The 19,750-nt window shown below is 43.5% G+C and overlaps 1 protein-coding gene across 2 annotated transcripts; it reads right to left on the reverse strand.

Annotated features, from left to right (window-relative positions):
* Positions 1–10: 10 nt before the first annotated feature.
* On the reverse strand, positions 11–16,315 carry LOC306778361 (3-hydroxy-3-methylglutaryl-coenzyme A reductase-like). Of its 2 annotated transcripts, none has more exons than XM_079269846.1 (20): positions 16,225–16,315; positions 15,173–15,349; positions 14,352–14,463; positions 14,165–14,252; positions 13,988–14,072; positions 13,785–13,890; positions 9,561–9,667; positions 9,354–9,473; positions 9,113–9,273; positions 8,414–8,670; positions 8,161–8,327; positions 7,137–7,331; positions 6,882–7,040; positions 5,814–5,971; positions 5,593–5,698; positions 5,313–5,483; positions 3,915–4,055; positions 3,668–3,826; positions 3,269–3,423; positions 11–1,641 (listed from the first exon to the last, which is right to left on the reverse strand). In XM_079269846.1, exons 2-20 carry the CDS (start codon positions 15,335–15,337, stop codon positions 1,587–1,589), a joined length of 2,667 nt encoding a protein of 888 aa, XP_079125972.1. In that variant the 5' UTR covers positions 15,338–15,349; positions 16,225–16,315; the 3' UTR covers positions 11–1,586. The 2 variants fall into 2 exon arrangements, with proteins under 2 accessions (XP_079125972.1, XP_079125971.1); XM_079269845.1 differs by lacking the exon at positions 11–1,641 and adding an exon at positions 2,272–2,550.
* Positions 16,316–19,750: the final 3,435 nt, after the last annotated feature.

Consider the following 19,750-nt stretch of genomic DNA (forward strand, 5'->3'; position numbering starts at 1 on the left):
TATAGTCCTTTTGTATTTATTACAAAATATATCCAAAATATTTGCCATCCGCTAGTACAAAAGGAGGACTCACCATCACTGAATTCATTTCACCCACATTATATTTTGAAGCACCAACGGTGCACGCTCACTCCACATTTCCAGTTCACATTTGTGTCAGTAGCTCCGCATTCGGTACTGTATGGAGTACGCCCCCTAGTGTTCAAAGCAAGGAAATGCACTTCCTCGCGGATGAACGATGTGTTAGCTGCTAACGTTTGTTGGAGTAGACGCTATTTTCTTTTTCAGCCCATTTCGCCACCGCAGAAATGGGAGACATGCTAATGTCAGTTTTTCGCCGCTTTGTGAAATATATATTTAAAAGAAAGATGTATGGACCGCTATGCTTGTAATGCACTCTATATGTTACACAGCTAGCATGCTGTTAGCTAAATGTGCCATGGAACTTTTCGGCCATTTTTCGAGCAGTTAGCAATTTGCTAAGATAGCATTTCATGTTAGCATCTCATTCGAAGAGGAAGATAGCATGTCATGCTAACTTCCTGTGTGGCCCACATGTGCACACACGTTTATATCGAAACCCAATGCACAAGTATGTCTTTTTCGACCAACCCTCGAGGTAAATTCCGGACCAAAATAAAAAACAGAGGGAGCAGTCCTGTAGGAATGAATGGATCAGTTGACTCACTTACGTACACAGAGCTATGCGGGAACGAGGCGTAACTTTAAAATGAAGACTGTTTGCATCATCACACAGTGACAACAGCACTTCGTCTCGATTAAAACACGCACATCTTCAGCACTGTTCTTCAAAGTAATTTTCTTTGGTTGTGGAAATGCAGTGCGGAGGTGAGTTGAGCCACTGGTTTTGCTTCTTTATGATGATCATACAGTATAATCCCAACATGCTCATGATTTGTTGCATGGTCCCCTTAGCAGTACAAGCACCTGAAGCATTATTTATTCATCCTCCCTTCTACCCTGATTCTGTCCTCACCTGTGCAGGAGATGAACTCAGCACTGTTGAGTGAGGCTTGCAGTCCAAACAATCAATCATTCATGTTCATTCATGCAGCCAGTCGTGGTTAGTCTGCCTGCCTCGCTGTGGTTGAACCTAGCACTCACAACTGGAACACTATGCGCCCTCGTTAGCATCACATACACACCCTGATGAAGACTTTAAATGATGAAGAGTCCGCAGTAGGCAGCATTCCTTTGTGTCTGTGTTCACGATGCTGCATTTGGCAACAGGACAGCAGAAATATTTCATTTGTACCCAAACTGTCCGTTTCCAAAAAAAAAAAGCTGACAGCATTCCTAAATGTGGAAATAAAAGATGACAGTAATTAACTGCTCTGCTTCGAGCCCCATGAAACAGAAAATTAACATATGGTTTTCATATCCAGCATAGAGATTGTTCAAAGTCAGAGTCACTCCAGTGTCTCTTTGAAAGCACTTGGAAGACATCTGGGGTCTTTTGTCTTGATGAATGATTCGTCCCTTTCACATTGTCCATATTTCCCCGGGTGTACTGGTCCCTCAGGTGACCTGGTCTCACTGAAGGAGGCCGGGCTCCCCTCGGGCTCTCAGGAGGCCTTCTTGGTGCAGGTTCCTGGAGTCTCCTGCAGGTTCACCTTGGATCTGCAGACGGAACAGATCAGTTTCCAACACGCTGTATGTCAAGTACACACTGGTTAACAACACGCTGTATGTCAAGTACAGACTGGTTAACAACACGCTGTATGTCAAGTACAGACTGGTTAACAACACGCTGTATGTCAAGAAACATAATGTTTCTTATTATTAAAGAGTATCTATAGGCTGTAAATGGTGCGATAAGTGTCAAATGCATATGTATAGGCAGCTCATAGCTGACTAAGGCTTAAACAGGTGTTTGAACCCACGTTAGTTTGTGTTATCTGGACCACGAGGACTGGCCAGTCTTTGCCTGAACCATGAATAAATGTGCCTGGATCACGAGTATTATAGTGTCTTAGTTTAACTGTTATCTCAAAACCTAAAAAGGGAAAAAATATATAAGCTCAAGCTTGAAATGCTACAATAAGTATACAATTCATACGTAAATGTCCCTGTAAAGAAATGTAAAGAAAGAAAGCCATTGGCAGAGATCGATGTTTTATATCTTCAAAATATTTAAAAGATGTTACAGTTTTTCTCAATTGCTAAAACACTAAAACCCATTGGCTGAACAAAGTTCTCAGTTGCCTGAACTCATTTAGCTAATTGTGCAGTCTGTTGTCAATACCTTAAACTATGTCACATGGTAAAACACAATTTGCAGATCTCACTTCGACTTTTCAGCAAAACTCCAAACACATTCTCAGTCTCAAAACACATTCTGCACTCTAATGCACATGTCATCCACACTGGTAAACACAAGTGTCAACAATCAAATACAAATAGAGAACACATGTCATTGATTAAACACAATCACTCAAAATTGATTTCACTTGTATCAAATGATGTGACACAACCAATATAAGCCAGTTCAGAGAGCAAACAGGTGGTTGAAGGTGGGAAGGAGAAAGTCTGAGAATAGAAGAAACAATGTGAGAGGACATCGTGCTTTCTATTTGTTACAGTAACAGTACTGACTGCTCAATAGATTTTGACAGGCTGCAGGTTCATATCAACAAAGAACAAGAATTACAGTATCACAGAGACAAAGGACACGTTTGTGAGATGCAGGGTACAGTACTGTACAAATAGGGGTACAAGGAGGAGGAAGAACAAAAGAAATTGCAAAGAGCAAAGCACAGTAGTCATTTCTGATCAATTTTGAGCTACTGTAATAGAACATGTTTTCGTTCATATGAAATTTGTTTTGAGATTAAAAATCTACTTCTCCCTGAGAACTATATGTTTTGAACAATGTGTTTTCTATTTATTGGTGTATTGTTTACTGACTGCTTGATGGTGTATATTATTTTGATCACTTTGTTTATGATTTGAGAGCAGTGTTTGATTTTGAGCACAGGTAAAACTGTTTTGAGGCGAAAGTTTCATTTTGCAAGAGGATTCAGAGGTTTTGTAAATAGTGCTTGAAGATGAGGTTTTGTGTTTACAGTTTTGAGAGAATGGGTGACCGTTTCAAGAAATGTGTCTTAGCAATCGAGAAAAACTGTATGTGTGAGATTTCAGACTCCATCCAACTGAAACTCCTCCCGTGTGGGAGGACTACGATGGCCAACGCCAATCTAGAACCCGTGTTTGGTTTGTCTGTAAGTGGACGTTCCTTTGCTCTTACCTGTTGTGTGTCATGTGACTCTTGACCAGGTGGCCGGCAGCCAGAGCAGACATCAGTGAGAGCTCTCCAGCCAGCACGGTGGCACACACGACCCTGGCCAGCTGCCGGGCGTTGTCCCCCGGACAGTCCTGACTGGCTCCCTGCACGCCCAGCATCTGCACACACACACACACACACACACACACACACACACACACACACACACACACACACACACACACACACACACACACACACACACACACACACACACACACACACACACACACACACACACACACACACACACACACACACACACACACACACACACGAATGAACACTTCAGGAAGCTAGCTAAATAGATTGCATTGATTCTAGCAGGATCTATATGTTGCTGTATTATTATTGTGTGTGTACCTGGAGGCAGGCTTGCTGGGGGGGCAGGCTGGTGCCTCCTCCTACGGTGCCCAGCTCTATGGAGGGCATGGTGCAGGTGATGTAGAGGTCCTCCCCCGTTGGCCCCGACGCCTCCATCAGGGTGATGCAGTTACTGCTGCCCACCGACTGGGCCGGATCCTGGAGGAGCCACACACACACACACGTTAACACAGGAAACACAAGAATACATAGAAAGTAAAAAGGCAGCACGATAGAACTACTTTACCTGTCCACAGGCTATGTAGATGGCAGCCACCAGGTTGGCTGCGTGCGCGTTGAATCCACCGATGCTGCCTGCCATGGCTGAGCCCACCAGGTTCTTACTGATGTTCACCTCCACCAGAGCCGCCGTCGACGTTTTCAAAACCTGCAGCGCAGCGACAAGCGGGTCATGATATGGAATCTAGATTTACAGTTTCCTTCTGTGTGCTCCTGTGGCCAGCACACACTGTCTTCATTGTAAAGATGCGCGTGCTTTTAACATGAAGTGCATCCGGTATATCCTGCTGGACCTGATGACAGGGATGTGTCGCGTAATGCCAGAGATAGAGACACCTGTTAACTCTCAGCGCATACACCGTCTCTCTCTCGCTCTCTCTCTCAGTCGACCACAAACACTAGGCTGCGTACTGAGATGTTGCCTAAAGGAGCTGCACTGCTCTTATAATATACTGCTGGCCTGCCAGACCTTCCTGGAACTGACCCTTGCTGCTACTCCGTCAAGCTGTCAGAGCTACCATGGAGCCCACACTGTCACTAACTGCACTCCCTGGAGAAACACTATCTCTATTCTTGAAAAAATAAAAAAGCGACGTGCAATACAACGTGTTTGAAGGATATATCCAGGAGGTCAAAGTGATTCAGCAGTGAAAACAGGTTAAAGAGATAAAGATCACAGTGTAAAAGTGATCGAGACAGAAGACAATGAAATTGAGGAACAAAGTTCCAATGTTATGATCGGCCAGTCTACATTGGAGGGACGGGACTTAGCGATGGACCCATTGGTCTAAAAGTCCGAACCATCCAAAAAATACTTTCAAACTAACCGCACCACGGTTCAGTGCCGTCTGGACTGAGATCACATATTTTCGTCGGACTAAGGGGCCGATCCCATCGAGACCCCTCGCAGCAGGCGGACGCTTCACAAACGGCAATTGGCAAAGCGAGTCGGACAAAACAGCTGATGAGTCGGTTGTTTCTAAAACATAATTTGGGGCTTGCGCACATTCACATAGAGACCACATGCTGGACTGTGACTACAGACTAGGGCCGTAACAAATCTCTCTTTTTTCTACATTCAAAGCTTTGATTGAGGTTTTTGAATGAAGCTTTCAATGTCTGTCATCGTATTCTAGGATGTCATCAAAGAAGGATTTGGTGCAATTGCGGTTATATACTGTAAAAGTAATTTATAGTGCTGTTAGACCGCCTCGTTAATGCCTGCCTCACTTTGTGTGCGGCACGCCGGAGCGCAAACTGTGTTTTGACCACAGCAAAAAGCGTTTTTTGAAGTACGGATTCAAGCAGAATGTTTTGTGAGATAAAAACATTTTTAAATTGGTTAATGGCTGTAAAGACCTCACAGTTTGTAAACTACCAACAGTAAGCTCCCGGCTCCTCCTACCTCTCTGACCACTTTAGCGGGGATGGTGGCCTCACAGACGGCAGACTTGCCCCGGCCTTCGATCCAGTTGATGGCTGCTGGTTTCTTGTCGGTGCAGTAGTTCCCGCTGACAGCAATGACCTGCAGCTCTGGGAAGTGCTGCTGCAGTGTGCTCAGAGCCTGCTCTGTACCCTGCAGGCAGACCAAGTATCGTTTTAAACAAGGCTGTTGAGGATGTTAGGACTCGCTACAACGCCCTGATGGCGTGGAACAATACACATAGCCAGTCTGAAACAGTTACCTTAGAGATCATGTTCATCCCCATGGCGTCTCCGGTCTTGGAATGGAAGCGGATGTAGAGATTTCTCCCAGCCAGACCAACCAGCAGCTTCTGGAGCCGCGCAAACCTGCCAACGGCAACCACAAGCTCTTTCACACAAAAACAACGTATGTAGACACACAGCGGACACTGAGCCCACACTTTGCGTCCTAGTTCTGTCCATGTCAGGTTTCATGGTTTACCTGCTGGTGTTGTCGAACGCCTCTTTGACGGCCTGAAAACCGTCCGTGCTCTCCAGCCAGGCCTTGACCTCAGCGGCGTGGCAGGCAGAGGGCAGTCTCACTACGGGTCCTCGAGTCATGCTGTCAGCCAGGATACGACAGTTGGCTCCGCCTCCCAGCTGACCGCAAGTCAGATACAGTACACATTAGAATACATTCTGGATTAATACAAACTTTCTTTTTTGAAACACTGTTTTTAGGAATAATGCATCTGATAACAGCTGATCAAACACAAATTAAGTTCTACATGATCAACACACTCCACTCATTTGTCATTGTCATGACACACATGACTGTCTTCTGATCTGATATCCTTATCAGATCAGGAGGAAGACAGGAAGACACACCGTCATTTGTCTCCCATGACCCAACCCTCCATCCTGACCTCCTCCCTTAGAGGCACTATTACAGTGTCATAGTTCACAAGCAGGCTGCAACCTTCGGTTCGGAAAAGTGAAGCCAATGCTGAAGTGCCTTAAACCTGCATTCTTTCTAATGACCTTTAGGGGGCGACTCCTCTGGTTGTATAGAAGTCTATAGAAAATGACTCTACTTCTCTCTTGATTTATTACCTCAGTAAACATTGTAAACATGAGTTTATGTCTCAATCTCTAGTTTCAAGTCTTCTTCAATACAGCATGATGTTCATTGAGTACATTATGGTCCATTTAGAGTCACACAGACCATAAAGCAGGGGATGCTTTAGGGCGGGGCTACTGTGATTGACAGGTCGCTACCATGGTGTTGTCCGCGTTTTCGTCTGAAAACTTTAACCGTTTCACAGTGTTTTTTCAGTTCATGAAAGTTAATTGTAACATTTTGTCAACAGTTGTGTAATGTGTCAAAGTTATTGAATTGAATATTTCAAGAGCTCTGCACCACTACTACTCCACAACAATAATTGTAAGAAAGATAACTGTCAAACGTCAAATGTGAATAAAAGTGGCCTCATCTCTCATCACTGTTTCAATTTTTTTGTCCACCCTGGTACTATCTGAGTCTTTGGAAAACAATATATCTGACACTCACAGCGATTGCTCGACATCCGCGGTTGGTGCTGGCAACCAAGCAGCCCTCCGTGGTTGCCATGGGAACCTGGAACTGCTTCCCATCCAGATGCAGCGGCCCGGCCACGCCTACTGGTACGGGAATGTAGCCAATCACATTCTCACAGCAGGTGCCTATAACCTGGAGAACAGAAACGTTGTCAAACAGGAAGCAGAGGGCGACACAGATCCCTGCAGGTGGTCCTGGGGGTGTGTGTGTGTGTGTGTGTGTCTTCACCTTGGAGTAGTCGTAGTCGGTGTACGGCAGGGTGGACAGTGCAGAAGGGGAGGGGAGTTTCGCAGATATCATCTGTCTACGTATGGCCACTCCTCTCTCTGGTTTCTCCATCATGGCCTCCAGTTTGTATGCGGGGATGTGTTTGGAGTTGACCAGCCGCACCACCTCAGCATCACTCAGGAAACGAGCCCCCAGCTGCAGGAGACAGTCATGCACGCCCACTTGTTAGTGGTCCAATGAAATGTGAAGGAACTGATTTAAATCCTTCTTGTTACAGGAAACCTGCTCCAGAGTTCCGTTTGACTGGAGAATATGTGACAGTGCAGACGCTGAAGACGCCCAGAGTTACACTTCACTGGGACTTTAAGATTAGAAGAAACAAAACTCCAGGATACATCTTAACTCATGAAATAAGGAACAGTAATCTCACATTATTCAATATGCATCAACATGAAATATGAAGAGTTATTCTCAGACGGATAGCACTGTTGGTTGTGTGTATGGAGTGAGTGTGTGTGTCATTGCGGAGCTGTCCCAGGTGCTGAAGCGCAGCGGAGGAGATCGATAGACATAGAATAAAATTCTCTATGTTGGCATAAGCTACAATGGAGTTATATATTCATTTGGCCTACGTACAAGCAAAATCACTTTTCATATATTTATGAGCTATCTCTGTTATTCAGTTGAGGTGATTTCAGCCCATTTTGTAGCAGTTTTCATTTCAATAAACCTGCATGTGATGTGGACCGATAAGTATGTGCGGCCACAGGGAGCCGGCATAATCAGAGCAAGTGTCTTTTCTATTGGCGTCACGCTCTAATTGGCTCAGCCTTGGAGAGAGAGTGGAGTGACTGAGCTCATTACAACCGAGTTAAATCACACAAACTGCCCCGAACCCTGCAGTCCTGTTAGTGGGACGTGTCTCGGCGACCGGCACAAGACACCTTAGGGAGCTGGGAGGTGGGCCAGGTGTGACGTAACCTTTCATGTGAGCCACGAGTTATCGGCCGTGGCGATGTCTCACCTCGGGGTTGTTGATGATGGCCACGCATTCGTTCAGCTCTCTGGGCATCGGGGGGAGGCTCGGCTGGTCCGTCTCAGACTTATGCTCCTCCTCTTCATCCCCCGCCACAAAGAAGCTCTTTGGCCGGGGCTCAGCGGCCGGGGAGGACAACGGTCGGATCACCTCATCTAGGGAAACAAGGCAGAGTTGGAGACCACAGCGCTACACAAATCACATCTCTGCTACGGCGTCATCACCGCCATCAGACACACACCTCTCTCCGCCTTGTTGGCAGGCGCCGGGGCAGCCGCACTCGGGGCGGGGGGGGCGAGGGCTCGGGGAGGGCACGGCTCCTTCCTGCAGCAGGTCTCGACGGGCCGCCTGGGGGTCAGGGCCGGGGCGGACATGGTGATGGGGTTCTTCAGCGACAGAGTGGACTCCGTCTCGGTCTGCTCGAAGAAGATGTACTTGATAGCCAGCAGCAGGGCCAAGGCCAGACAGATCACCTGCTCTATGTCCATGGTGAGCATCCTGCAGGGGGGAGGGGCACAATAACGAGTCGTCTTAGAGTTGATTTCAAAAGCCAACACTGGCCTTGGTCTCGTATCTTAAAATATACACTTTGATGCTGGTCCAGATATCATGAGGGACTGTTGAGATAAAAGCTTCATTCCAACATCGTTGCCACTATTGTCTTAAATGTCTCTTTATATTAGGACCATGTGCACCATGGTGTCCGTGTCAGAATGAAAAGTCATTATAAGAAGACGTAGTAAGAGTGACGTCATTTTCTCATAGACTTCTATACAACCAAAGGAGTCGCCCCCTGCTGGTCAGTAGAGAGAATGCCGGTTTAAGGCACTTCCGCATTAGCTTCACTTTTCAGTTCACTTTTCATGCATAGCATTCATTTATTTTCACACGCATGACAATGCACTGCAGGAAAGTCGGGGTAGCATATCGCTAGCCTCACCTGGTGAGGTAGAAGTGCCACAGTGGTCTCTCTGGCTCTATCCTCCTGGGCAAGAAGTGGTCCAGCTCCATGCCGACCTGTGGGACGCCCACTCTGGTGTTGATGGACAAGGGCTCGGCGATCCAGCGGCTGTGGGCGTGAACCATCACCAGGCCCAGAGACTGCACGCAGAGCAGAGATCAGAAATGATGCTCGTGTTGAAATGAAAACAAAGACAGAAACAAAGGAAGAGATGTGTTACCATGATCATCTTGACTCTCTGGCTCACGGGGTTGGGTTTGTTGTCCTCCTCCTCCTCCATGACTCTGGAGAAGTGGCTCAGCTGCCAAATGGGATGGCCCTCCTGACTGTCGCGGGACAACTGCACAAGCAAAGGCCACACAGTCAAAAAACTGACATTAACACACACATACATGTACACGCATACAATGAAAAACTGCATCCTTACCTCCAGCACCAGGGAGACACACGCTGGGAAGAAAGTCATGAACACAAAGTAGTTGGCCAAGACAGACATGCAGCCAAAGCAGCACATGATTTCCAACTGCCGCACGCCTGAAAGACACAAGACAGATACTCAGGCATCAGGAGAGGTGGCGGCCATATCACCAGAATCACAAAGCCACTGCTCAGTAACTGCATCCAGTGGAAACATGCTCTCAAAAGTGTTTGTTTTTTTAAACGCCGAAATTACACCAGTTATTATAGACTGGCACTGTAAAAACAGACATTATCAATTAATTAAATCAAAAATAAACGATCGAGGAGTTAAACAAAATAACTTAATCCAACTACCGCAACAGTACAACAAAATAGGATAATTAAATGTGGACTCTTAAATATCAGATATTTGTGATCTAAAGCTCTACTAGTAAATGAGCTAATATCAGATAATCATATTGATTTATTTTGTCTTACTGAAACCTGGCTGAGTAATGATGAATATGTCAGCCTAAATGAATCAACTCCTCCAAGTCATATCAATACTCACATTCCTCGAGGCGCCGGCCGAGGAGGTGGAGTAGCAGCCATCTTTGACTCTAGACTATTATTACACCCTAAACCTAAACTAGACTATAACTCATTTGAAAGATTGGTTCTTAGTCTTTTACACCCAACCTGGAAAACAATACAGCCAGTTATATTTGTGATAGTGTACCGGGCCCCGGGTCCGTATTCTGAATTTCTATCGGAATTTTTTCAGTTTTTATCAAGTCTAGTCCTTAAAACAGATAAAGTAATTATTGTAGGTGACTTTAATATTCATGTGGATGTCGAGAACAACAGCCTCAGTTCTGCATTTATTTCATTATTAGATTCGATTGGTTTCTGTCAGAATGTACAGAAACCCACTCACTGTTTTAACCACACTCTCGACCTGGTTCTGACTTATGGCATTAACATAGAAGATTTAATAGTCTGTCCACAGAACCCTCTTCTATCGGACCATTATCTAATAACCTTTGAATTCTTACTAACGGAGTGTACACCGTTAAGCAAGAGTTACTACACTAGATGTCTATCTGATGGTGCCGTAGCTCAATTTAAAGAAGTGATTCCGTCTGTATTTAACTCAATACTATGCTTCGATGTGACGGAGGACTCCTGTGCTGGCTTTAGTCTGACCCAGATTGATCATCTTGTCGACAGTGGTACAAGCTCACTGAGAAGGACACTAGACTCTATTGCTCCTTTAAAAACAGTTGGTAAAACAAAGGAGATTCGCTCCATGGTATAACCCTGAAACCCGCAAATTAAAGCAAACATCGCAAAAACTTGAAAGAACATGGCGTTCCACTAACTTGGAAGAATCTCGGTTACTCTGGCGAGACAGTCTTAAGACATATAAGAAGGCCCTCCGTAATGCCAGAGCAGCTTATTACTCATCGTTAATAGAGAAAAATAAGAACAACCCCAGGTTCCTCTTCAGCACTGTAGCCAGGCTGACAGAGTCACAGCTCTGTTGTGCCGAGTATCCCTATAGACCTCAGTAGCAATGACTTCATGAACTTCTTTAATGATAAGATTATAATTATTAGAGAGAACATTAATAATCTCCTGCCCTCGACCGATCTTTCCACAAATAGAGTAACCTTAGAAAGAGCTGTAAACCCTGATATATGTTTAGATGGCTTTACTCCCATTGACCTTGACAAACTGACTTCAACAATTTTTATGTCTAAACCTTCCAAAGTAGCTGTGATTAAACCTCTTCTTAAGAAGCCCACTCTGGATCCGGAGGTGTTGGCCAACTATAGACCGATCTCGAACCTTCCCTTCCTCTCTAAGATCCTTGAGAAAACAGTTGCAAATCAGTTGTGTGACTTTCTGTGTAACAATAGTTTATTTGAGGATTTTCAGTCAGGATTTAGAAAGCATCATAGCACAGAGACAGCTCTGGTAAAAATAACTAATGACCTTCTAATCGCATCAGACAAAGGACTCGTCTCTGTTCTTGTCCTGTTAGACCTTAGTGCTGCGTTCAACACTATAGACCACTACATCCTGTTGCAGAGACTGGAACATTATATTGGCATCAAAGGAACCGCACTGAACTGGTTTGGATCCTATCTATCGGATCGCTCTCAGTTTGTTTATGTAAATGATGAAGCCTCGATGAAGACCAACGTCAGTTATGGAGTTCCACAAGGTTCTGTGCTTGGACCAATCTTGTTCACCTTATATATGCCTTATATATTCCTTTAGGCAATATTATCAGAAAACACTCTATAACCTTTCATTGTTATGCAGATGATACTCAATTATATATATCGATCAAACCAGACGAAACCAACCAGCTCGCTAAACTGCAAGCGTGTCTTAAGGACATAAAAACCTGGATGACCTGCAACTTCCTGATGTTAAACTCAGACAAAACTGAAGTTCTTCTACTAGGCCCAGAACACCTCCGAAATCAGTTCTCTAATGATATAGTTTCTCTAGATGGCATTGTGCTGGCATCCAGCAGCACCGTCAAGAATCTTGGAGTTACCTTTGATCAGGATTTGTCTTTCAACTCTCAGATAAAACTTATTTCTAGGACTGCCTTTTTTCACATACGTAATATTTCAAAAATCAGGCACATCCTATCTCAAAGCGATGCAGAGAAATTAGTTCATGCATTTGTTACCGCTAGACTAGATTACTGCAATTCCTTATTTTCAGGCTGCTCTAATAAGTCTCTTAAATCTCTCCAGTTGATCCAGAATGCTGCAGCTCGTGTACTAACAAGAACTAAGAGGAGAGATCATATTACTCCTGTATGAGCTTCTCTGCACTGGCTCCCTGTAAAATCTAGAATAGAATTTAAAATCCTTTTACTTACCTACAAAGCCTGAATTGGTCAGGCTCCATCATATCTTAAAGAGCTTATAGTACCATACTGCCCTACTAGAGAGCTGCGATCCATTGATTCAGGGTTACTTGTGGTTCCTAGAGTCTTAAAAAGTAGGATGCAAGCCAGAGCCTTCAGTTATCAGGCTCCTCTTCTGTGGAACCAGCTTCCCGTTTCAGTCCGGGGGGCAGACACACTCACCACATTTAAGAGTAGGCTTAAGACTTTCCTCTTTGGTAGTGCTTATAGTTAGGGCTGGCTCTGGCTTGCCTTGGACCGGCCCATGGACAAACTGGTATAGGCAAAAACTACAGGGGGACTTCCTACACTGAGCACCTCTCTCCTCCTCTTCTTCACCTCAGTCTGTATGCATTGATGTCCCATTAATGCTCATTATAACTTTACTTCTTCCCCGGAGTATTTGTGCTTTCTCGCCTCACAAGATGACCGCAGTTTTATCTGGACACTGGTTCTTCAACCAGCCATGGCCCTGCTGACACCTACTATGATCTTCATGATTAACATTATTAACCCTATTACCGATACAATTAATGCACATTACTGATTTTGTCTCTTCCCCGGAGTCCTTGTGCTTCCTCTCCTCACAGGCTTCCATGGAGCATGGGTTCATCTGGACCCTGGTCCTTCCTCCTACCATGGCCCTGCTGACTCCAACTGCTAATATCACTTTTATTATTACTCACATTACTATTTCATATTACCGATACCATTAATGCACATTATTGACCTGCTTCTTCACCAGAGTCTCTGTGCTTTCTCGCCTCACAGGTTCCTGTGTATCCGGGTTTACCTGGACCAGGTCTTGCCTCCTGTCATGGTTGTGTCATACATTGAATGTGCTGTAATTACATTGAATGTGTTGTAATTCACTATCCTGTTCTACACATGACATCATTGCACTTCTGTCCATCCTGGGAGAGGGATCCCTCCTCTGTTGCTCTCCCACAGGTTTCTTCCTCTTTCCTCCCCGTTAAAGGGTTTTTTTGGGGAGTTTTTCCTGTTCTGATGTGAGGGTCTCGGGACAAGAGGATGTCACATGTGTACATATTGTAAAGCCCTCTGAGGCAAATTTGTAATTTGTGATTTTGGGCTATACAAAAATAAATTGAATTGAATTGAATTGAATCATCGGAATTTCAACTTCCCAACGGTCAATGAACACATCATGTGCGCTTCCGTCAGGAAACGTAACCAAATCAAAGCTCAAAATAGTGATATCTCCTCAAAATCACTGCACAAAAACTGCCGCATGTCTGAATATAGCATGTGATGTCGCGGTGTAACGGCACAAGGAAAACTCTCAATGGCAGCAAGTACCTGACATGGTCCCCACTCCGATCACTAAGCACTCCACCAGGGCGTCCAGAGTGAAGGCGGGTCCCAGCACCGCCATGCCACGGGCAATGTTTTCCCTCACTTCATCCTGAAAGAAGTTAACGTACAAGAAACCAGTCAGGAATACTGTTGGATTTCATGTCAAATGTGTGCAATATGATGAGTCGATATTTTTTTCTTCATACTTGAGAACTGGAGCTCAAGGCAAACTTGGCGAGGGCGCACGCTTTGGATAGGTCGATGAGAAGCAGGAAGAACGGCAAGGCCTCGCTGGAGGACAGAGCAGAAACAATGAGCTGGAGTGTTTTTAACAGAGACGCTGGTGAGGACAGGACAGTATGCATGCAGAAGTGCGCCCTTACTTGAGGCCCGTGAGCTCTTTGTCGAGGAAGTGAATGACGACTGTGCTGAATACGAAGCTGGAGAATATGGTGAAAAGGCCCGCAATGCCTGCAAGAGAGTAAATCAGGTGGAGGTTAGATACATCTAGCTACAGCCAGAAGATCCACGGCATTTTATAAACATCGTAGGTGCACATCAGTGTTTTACCTAAAATATATTTAGAACCGAGTTGTCTCAAGTTCTGGAACTGGAAGTAGATATAGACAATGGCGATGCAGCGCGTGATGGTGAGGATGATGATGTCACTGCTCAGAATTTGCTGTAAAAAGAGAGGGAAATTAGTGGCAAGGTTACAGATATTTATCAGAAATGTATGGTCAAGGATAATCCCCAATGGAAGACTAGTTGGACATTTTGTTGCTCAGACTTAGATGTTCAGTTTGATACCACTTGTGTGCTAATCGCTAATGCTACGGAGGACAACGGTGGCCTTCAGGTAATGTAAAAACGTGAAAGGCTCTCTCAGTGTTTGCTTTGTCCGCTCTGGGCTTCTGTAGAAACATGGCAGACTCCGTGAAGAGGAACCGCTCCCTATGTAGACATGATGGGCTCATTTTAAGATGACAAATATGCATTATGTTTTGCAGGCTTAATAGCTGTTGGTCATGACAATGCATATTCATTTCTAATAGAGATAAGGGTACTATGTCGGAGCTGAGAGGTTAGTAGAAGTACTTTTATTTTCTTAATTATTTGATATTGTTTTATTCAGCTTTTTTTCGTCATACAGTGTTCCTCTGACATGTCTACCTTGTAAAGCACTTTGTAACCTTTGCATTGAAAAGGGCTATATAAATTAAGTTTATTATTATTATTATTATTATTATTATGTCACTACTAAAGTGTGACATATAATCTGTGGGAGGACAGTCCTGGGGCTTTTTATTAAGCGGTGGCCTACTCTATATCGTGTGGTGGATGCACTACCACAGATAACAGACTTCCTCCTGACGACGTCATTCACTCACCTCCTCCGTTTTGGGACAGTCGAAGTTCCAGCCGCAGATCTGGTCGTTACCGGTGAACATGTTCATGGACATCATACAGATGGTGAGGGTGACCGTGCCAACGATCACCTCCCAGGGGTGGAAGGCCACCAGGAGGCCGTGCATATGGAACAGACGGGTCAGCATGGTGCAACAGGGCTGCATAAATAACACAAGTGGAGTGATGTCAGCTGGACACCTTTACATGACAACAGGTGAGTGATCATTGACAGTGATATTATAGTGTGTGGTGGGTAGAAAACCTGTGGAACACGGCTGTGACCAGACAACTCATACACAGACACATGCTAGGGTGACTATGTCCCACTAGCTGGAGATCTCACCAAAGCAGGACATCATTTCCAATGGCCAAACAAGGAGGAACCAATTAGAATAAAATTATAACTATTTAGAAAATCTCATTTTTTAACATCCCAAATACAATAGAATAAAGCTAATTTGGATAAAGAAATCAGAGAGAAAGAAAATCAGCCCATCGTTGTTGTCTCCGGGCTTGATATTTGAGATCAAATGAGTTTGAGACTTCTGTGGTTTCATTGAGAGAGAGACTAATGTTCACAGATATTGATTGAACTTTCCTATGCCATGGAAATAACATTATAATGAATCATGTAGGTGGTGTTCCCCTTTACCTTTATCGCCAGTAATTGATTTTTATTTTTTAAGTTACTTTACAGCCTACATCATTTAAACTGCGTCAATTACGTAGCCTAATATTGCCCCTGAGCACTGAAAATAAGTACTCTGGCGAATCACTCCCTAAAGAGAAACCCCATAATCAATAATCATCAATAAATGCTGCAATTCGTTCACACTGGTGATTTAAATCGCTTATTTGAGTCTGTCTCCCGTAGAGTCTATCTCCGCTGACTGCGGTAGCGGAGCGGCTTTGTTGCGGCTATACTGTCAGACTTTGACGTAGCTCACCGGCTATAGGCTCAGTCGTTAACGTTTGCAGGCCTATTCCCAACATAAAACAACAATGTTTGAATGAAGAGCTAAGCTTTACTCACGTTGAGCGGGTCGGACAGTGGTGGTTGAGAGAGAGGAGCGGCGGCGACGAGGTTCCTGCTTCCCGGTGTGGAGCACAGACAGCCGGGTCTCTCCGACGCACGGAGTGACTCTCCTCCGCCGATGGAGCGATGGCACGCTACGACATCATCCGACACTTCAGCCAATCACGTCCGTCACCTGCTCCGCGAGCGCGGTAATCCACGCCCCGTTTCCTAGGCGACAGCAGCAATTGGGGCATGGCTACAGAGAGGACGCCTAATCTCGCCACCACTCACACTCTGAAGGTTGCGCGGAGAGCCTATAGCGTTTGAGGGAGTGGGCTAGTTCCTGAAATGTATTGATGCTTTATAGATTAGTAGTTTAACATTCATTTACGGTTTTTTTATTTTCATTTGTTTACTTATTCTATTTCGGTTTTGTCACGTAAAGTCGCAGTTGTGTTACTCAGTAGTCTTTTACACTTTTCACGTTAGCCTACATCAAACTTTACAAAATTGTGTATAGGTTACACATTTGTTAATACAAATTGAGGAATAGTATGGATATGGAACAGAGGTATGGATGATAAAGGAACAGGAGGTGTGAGGGTGTTCAAGACATTCTTCTCATGAATGCAAAGCATGTTGTCTGGGATGGAAATCATATTCATCAAAGGCCTACTGGTATTAGGGTCCTATTTGACATTTTAAAGTTGGCCATCATGTTATCACTGTATTCTTCAGATTGGACTACACATTGTTGGTTAGACCCTACATTATTTTCACAACCATGCACATTTTTCCTACAAAGGTCCAAAGAAATGAGCTTTTCAAAGTACACATTGACATTTAAATGGGATTCTCCCCAACATTTTCCATACAGTCGTGGTCATTCGGTTTTGTTCGTTCACGGCGTAACAAAATCTGAGCGATTCAGGTTCAAGGCTGAATATATTGTTCAGTAGCTGATCCAACAAACAAAGTTGACCCTGCCATTTTCAAAGTCTGTACACATGACGGGATATAACTGTAACCCACCACATTGGATGGTCCAAAATAACAAAAATACTTTTATTTATTAATTATGTTAAATATCCCTGTAAAAAAATAAACAAATACACAGCCTATTGCTCAATTTTGGCTTACATTTTCCCGAGTGAAGTTCCTGCTGTTATATTCTATTTCTTTGCTTGTTGCATTGCCAGCAGTGGAGCCTAAGGATGGTCTGTCTGTCTGTCTGTCCATATGGTCCACAGTTAAGACACCATCTTAACCGCTTTTATAGTGACATGATTAATGGGATGAGGATTAGATTTGCTGTGGATACTGACATTTCCAAGAGGCCGATTCCTAAGATTGTACCTCTACTCTGGTGCCCCCATCAGGCCACAAATGATTCCCTCTGATAAGCAGTTTGATCTACAAACATCATGAGAGCATCAATACAGTTTTTCTCGATTGCTAAGACACATTTCTTGAAACGGTCACCCATTCTCTCAAAACTGTAAACACAAAACCTCATCTTCAAGCACTATTTACAAAACCTCTGAATCCTCTTGCAAAATGAAACTTTCGCCTCAAAACAGTTTTACCTGTGCTCAAAATCAAACACTGCTCTCAAATCATAAACAAAGTGATCAAAATAATATACACCATCAAGCAGTCAGTAAACAATACACCAATAAACAGAAAGCACATTGTTCAAAACATATAGTTCTCAGGGAGAAGTAGATTTTTAATCTCAAAACAAATTTCACATGAACGAAAACATGTTCTATTACAGTAGCTCAAAATTGATCAGAAATGACTACTGTGCTTTGCTCTTTGAAATTTCTTTTGTTCTTCCTCCTCCTTGTACCCCTATTTTTACAGTACTGTACCCTGCATCTCACAAACGTGTCCGTTGTCTCTGTGATACTGTAATTCTTGTTCTTTGTTGATATGAACCTGCAACCAGTCAACATCTATTGAGCAGTCAGTACTGTTACTGTAACAAATAGAAAGCACGATGTTCAAGGCCATACAATTTGTTTATTGTACATTATACAGCCTACAATGCACTGTAGGCCTACTACAGTCAAAGGGACAAAAATCAAAGGAGTCAACATATCATCAATGTGCTTCCTCTTGTCTTTGGGCTGGGTCAGACCAGAGCACTTCGTCGACATCACCTTCAACTACCTGTTTGCTCTCTAAACTGGCTAATATTGGTTGTGTCACATCATTTGATACAAGTGAAATCCATTTTGAGTGATTGTGTTTAATCAATGACATGTGTTCTCTATTTCTATTTGATTGTTGCCACTTGTGTTTACCAGTATGGATGACATGTGCATTAGAGTGCAGAATGTGTTTTGAGACTGAGAATGTGTTTAGAGTTTTGCTGAAAAGTCTAAGTGAGATCTGCAAATTGTGTTTTACCATGTGACACAGTTTAAGGTATTGACAACAGACTGCACAATTAGCTAAATGAGTTCAGGCAACTGAGAACTTTGTTCAGCCAATGGGTTTTAGTGTTTTAGCAATTGAGAAAAACTGTAATAGGGTCCACTCATTGATTTATCTGATTTCTGCCATCTAGCCTGGTTTCTTGTGTGCAATAAAGTCAATAAGTGCATTTACTCAACAGGTTATTTGACCAAAATGTTGAAATACTTCTTCTCCACCACAGCACAGCTGCAGTATGGAATGGATTTGCTTCCAGTATCTTTAGAACTGGTCGAAGCAGACTATGAAGAAATGGCATGGGAATAGTTTCTCAACAATAGGGACCTTGCACAAAGTTTTATGTTGGTTATTTTACTGGATGGATATTGTATTTGCACCATCAGGGGATCACAATGGAAATAAGACATTAAATAGCCAATAAATAATATGTGGCTTTATTGTGTAATGTAAATGTTTGCTATAACGGTCTTCAGGTCTAGAATGTATTACATGCATTTTAATGATTGTCAACCAAAATCTGTTCAGGCCTATGTCTGCCTACTTTAGAGCTCGGCCTATATTGAAACTTTTTTCTCCACCACGTTCGTTTCAGATTTTATGAAGCCTACAAAACAATATAATACAAGGTTATAGATGACAGTAAAGTCGTTTAGTGATGTAGCTCCACTTTGACCAGCGAGAATAGTTAATAGATAATATGATCACACAACTAGGGGCCATTTTACTTGGTGATACCTTACATTGAGTACACTTTACTGCCAATACTTCTGTAGGCCTTCTTAACATTGTATACATGGCTTCTTTTACTTTTACTTGAGTAAAGGATGTGAATACTTAGCTACTTCTTTCTTGACTAACTTTTTTTTAACTAACATAAGTGCGTAATGTGTTGTCTTGACATTATGATCTGAAGTTCATCCGTTCACTGTAATGCAGTGGTTCTCAACTGGTCTGGCTGCGGGAAGAAAGTACACATCAATTATATTTTAACAAATATTATTCTCATTTTTCAAATTTAACTGGATGGATTAGAAATACATGAATACGTGTTCTTCTCATTTCAAGTAAAATAACAGCTGGATTAAAAAATGAATTACGC

This window comes from Melanostigma gelatinosum (assembly GCF_949748355.1).
Source record: "Melanostigma gelatinosum genome assembly, chromosome: 6".
NCBI lineage: Eukaryota > Metazoa > Chordata > Actinopteri > Perciformes > Zoarcidae > Melanostigma > Melanostigma gelatinosum.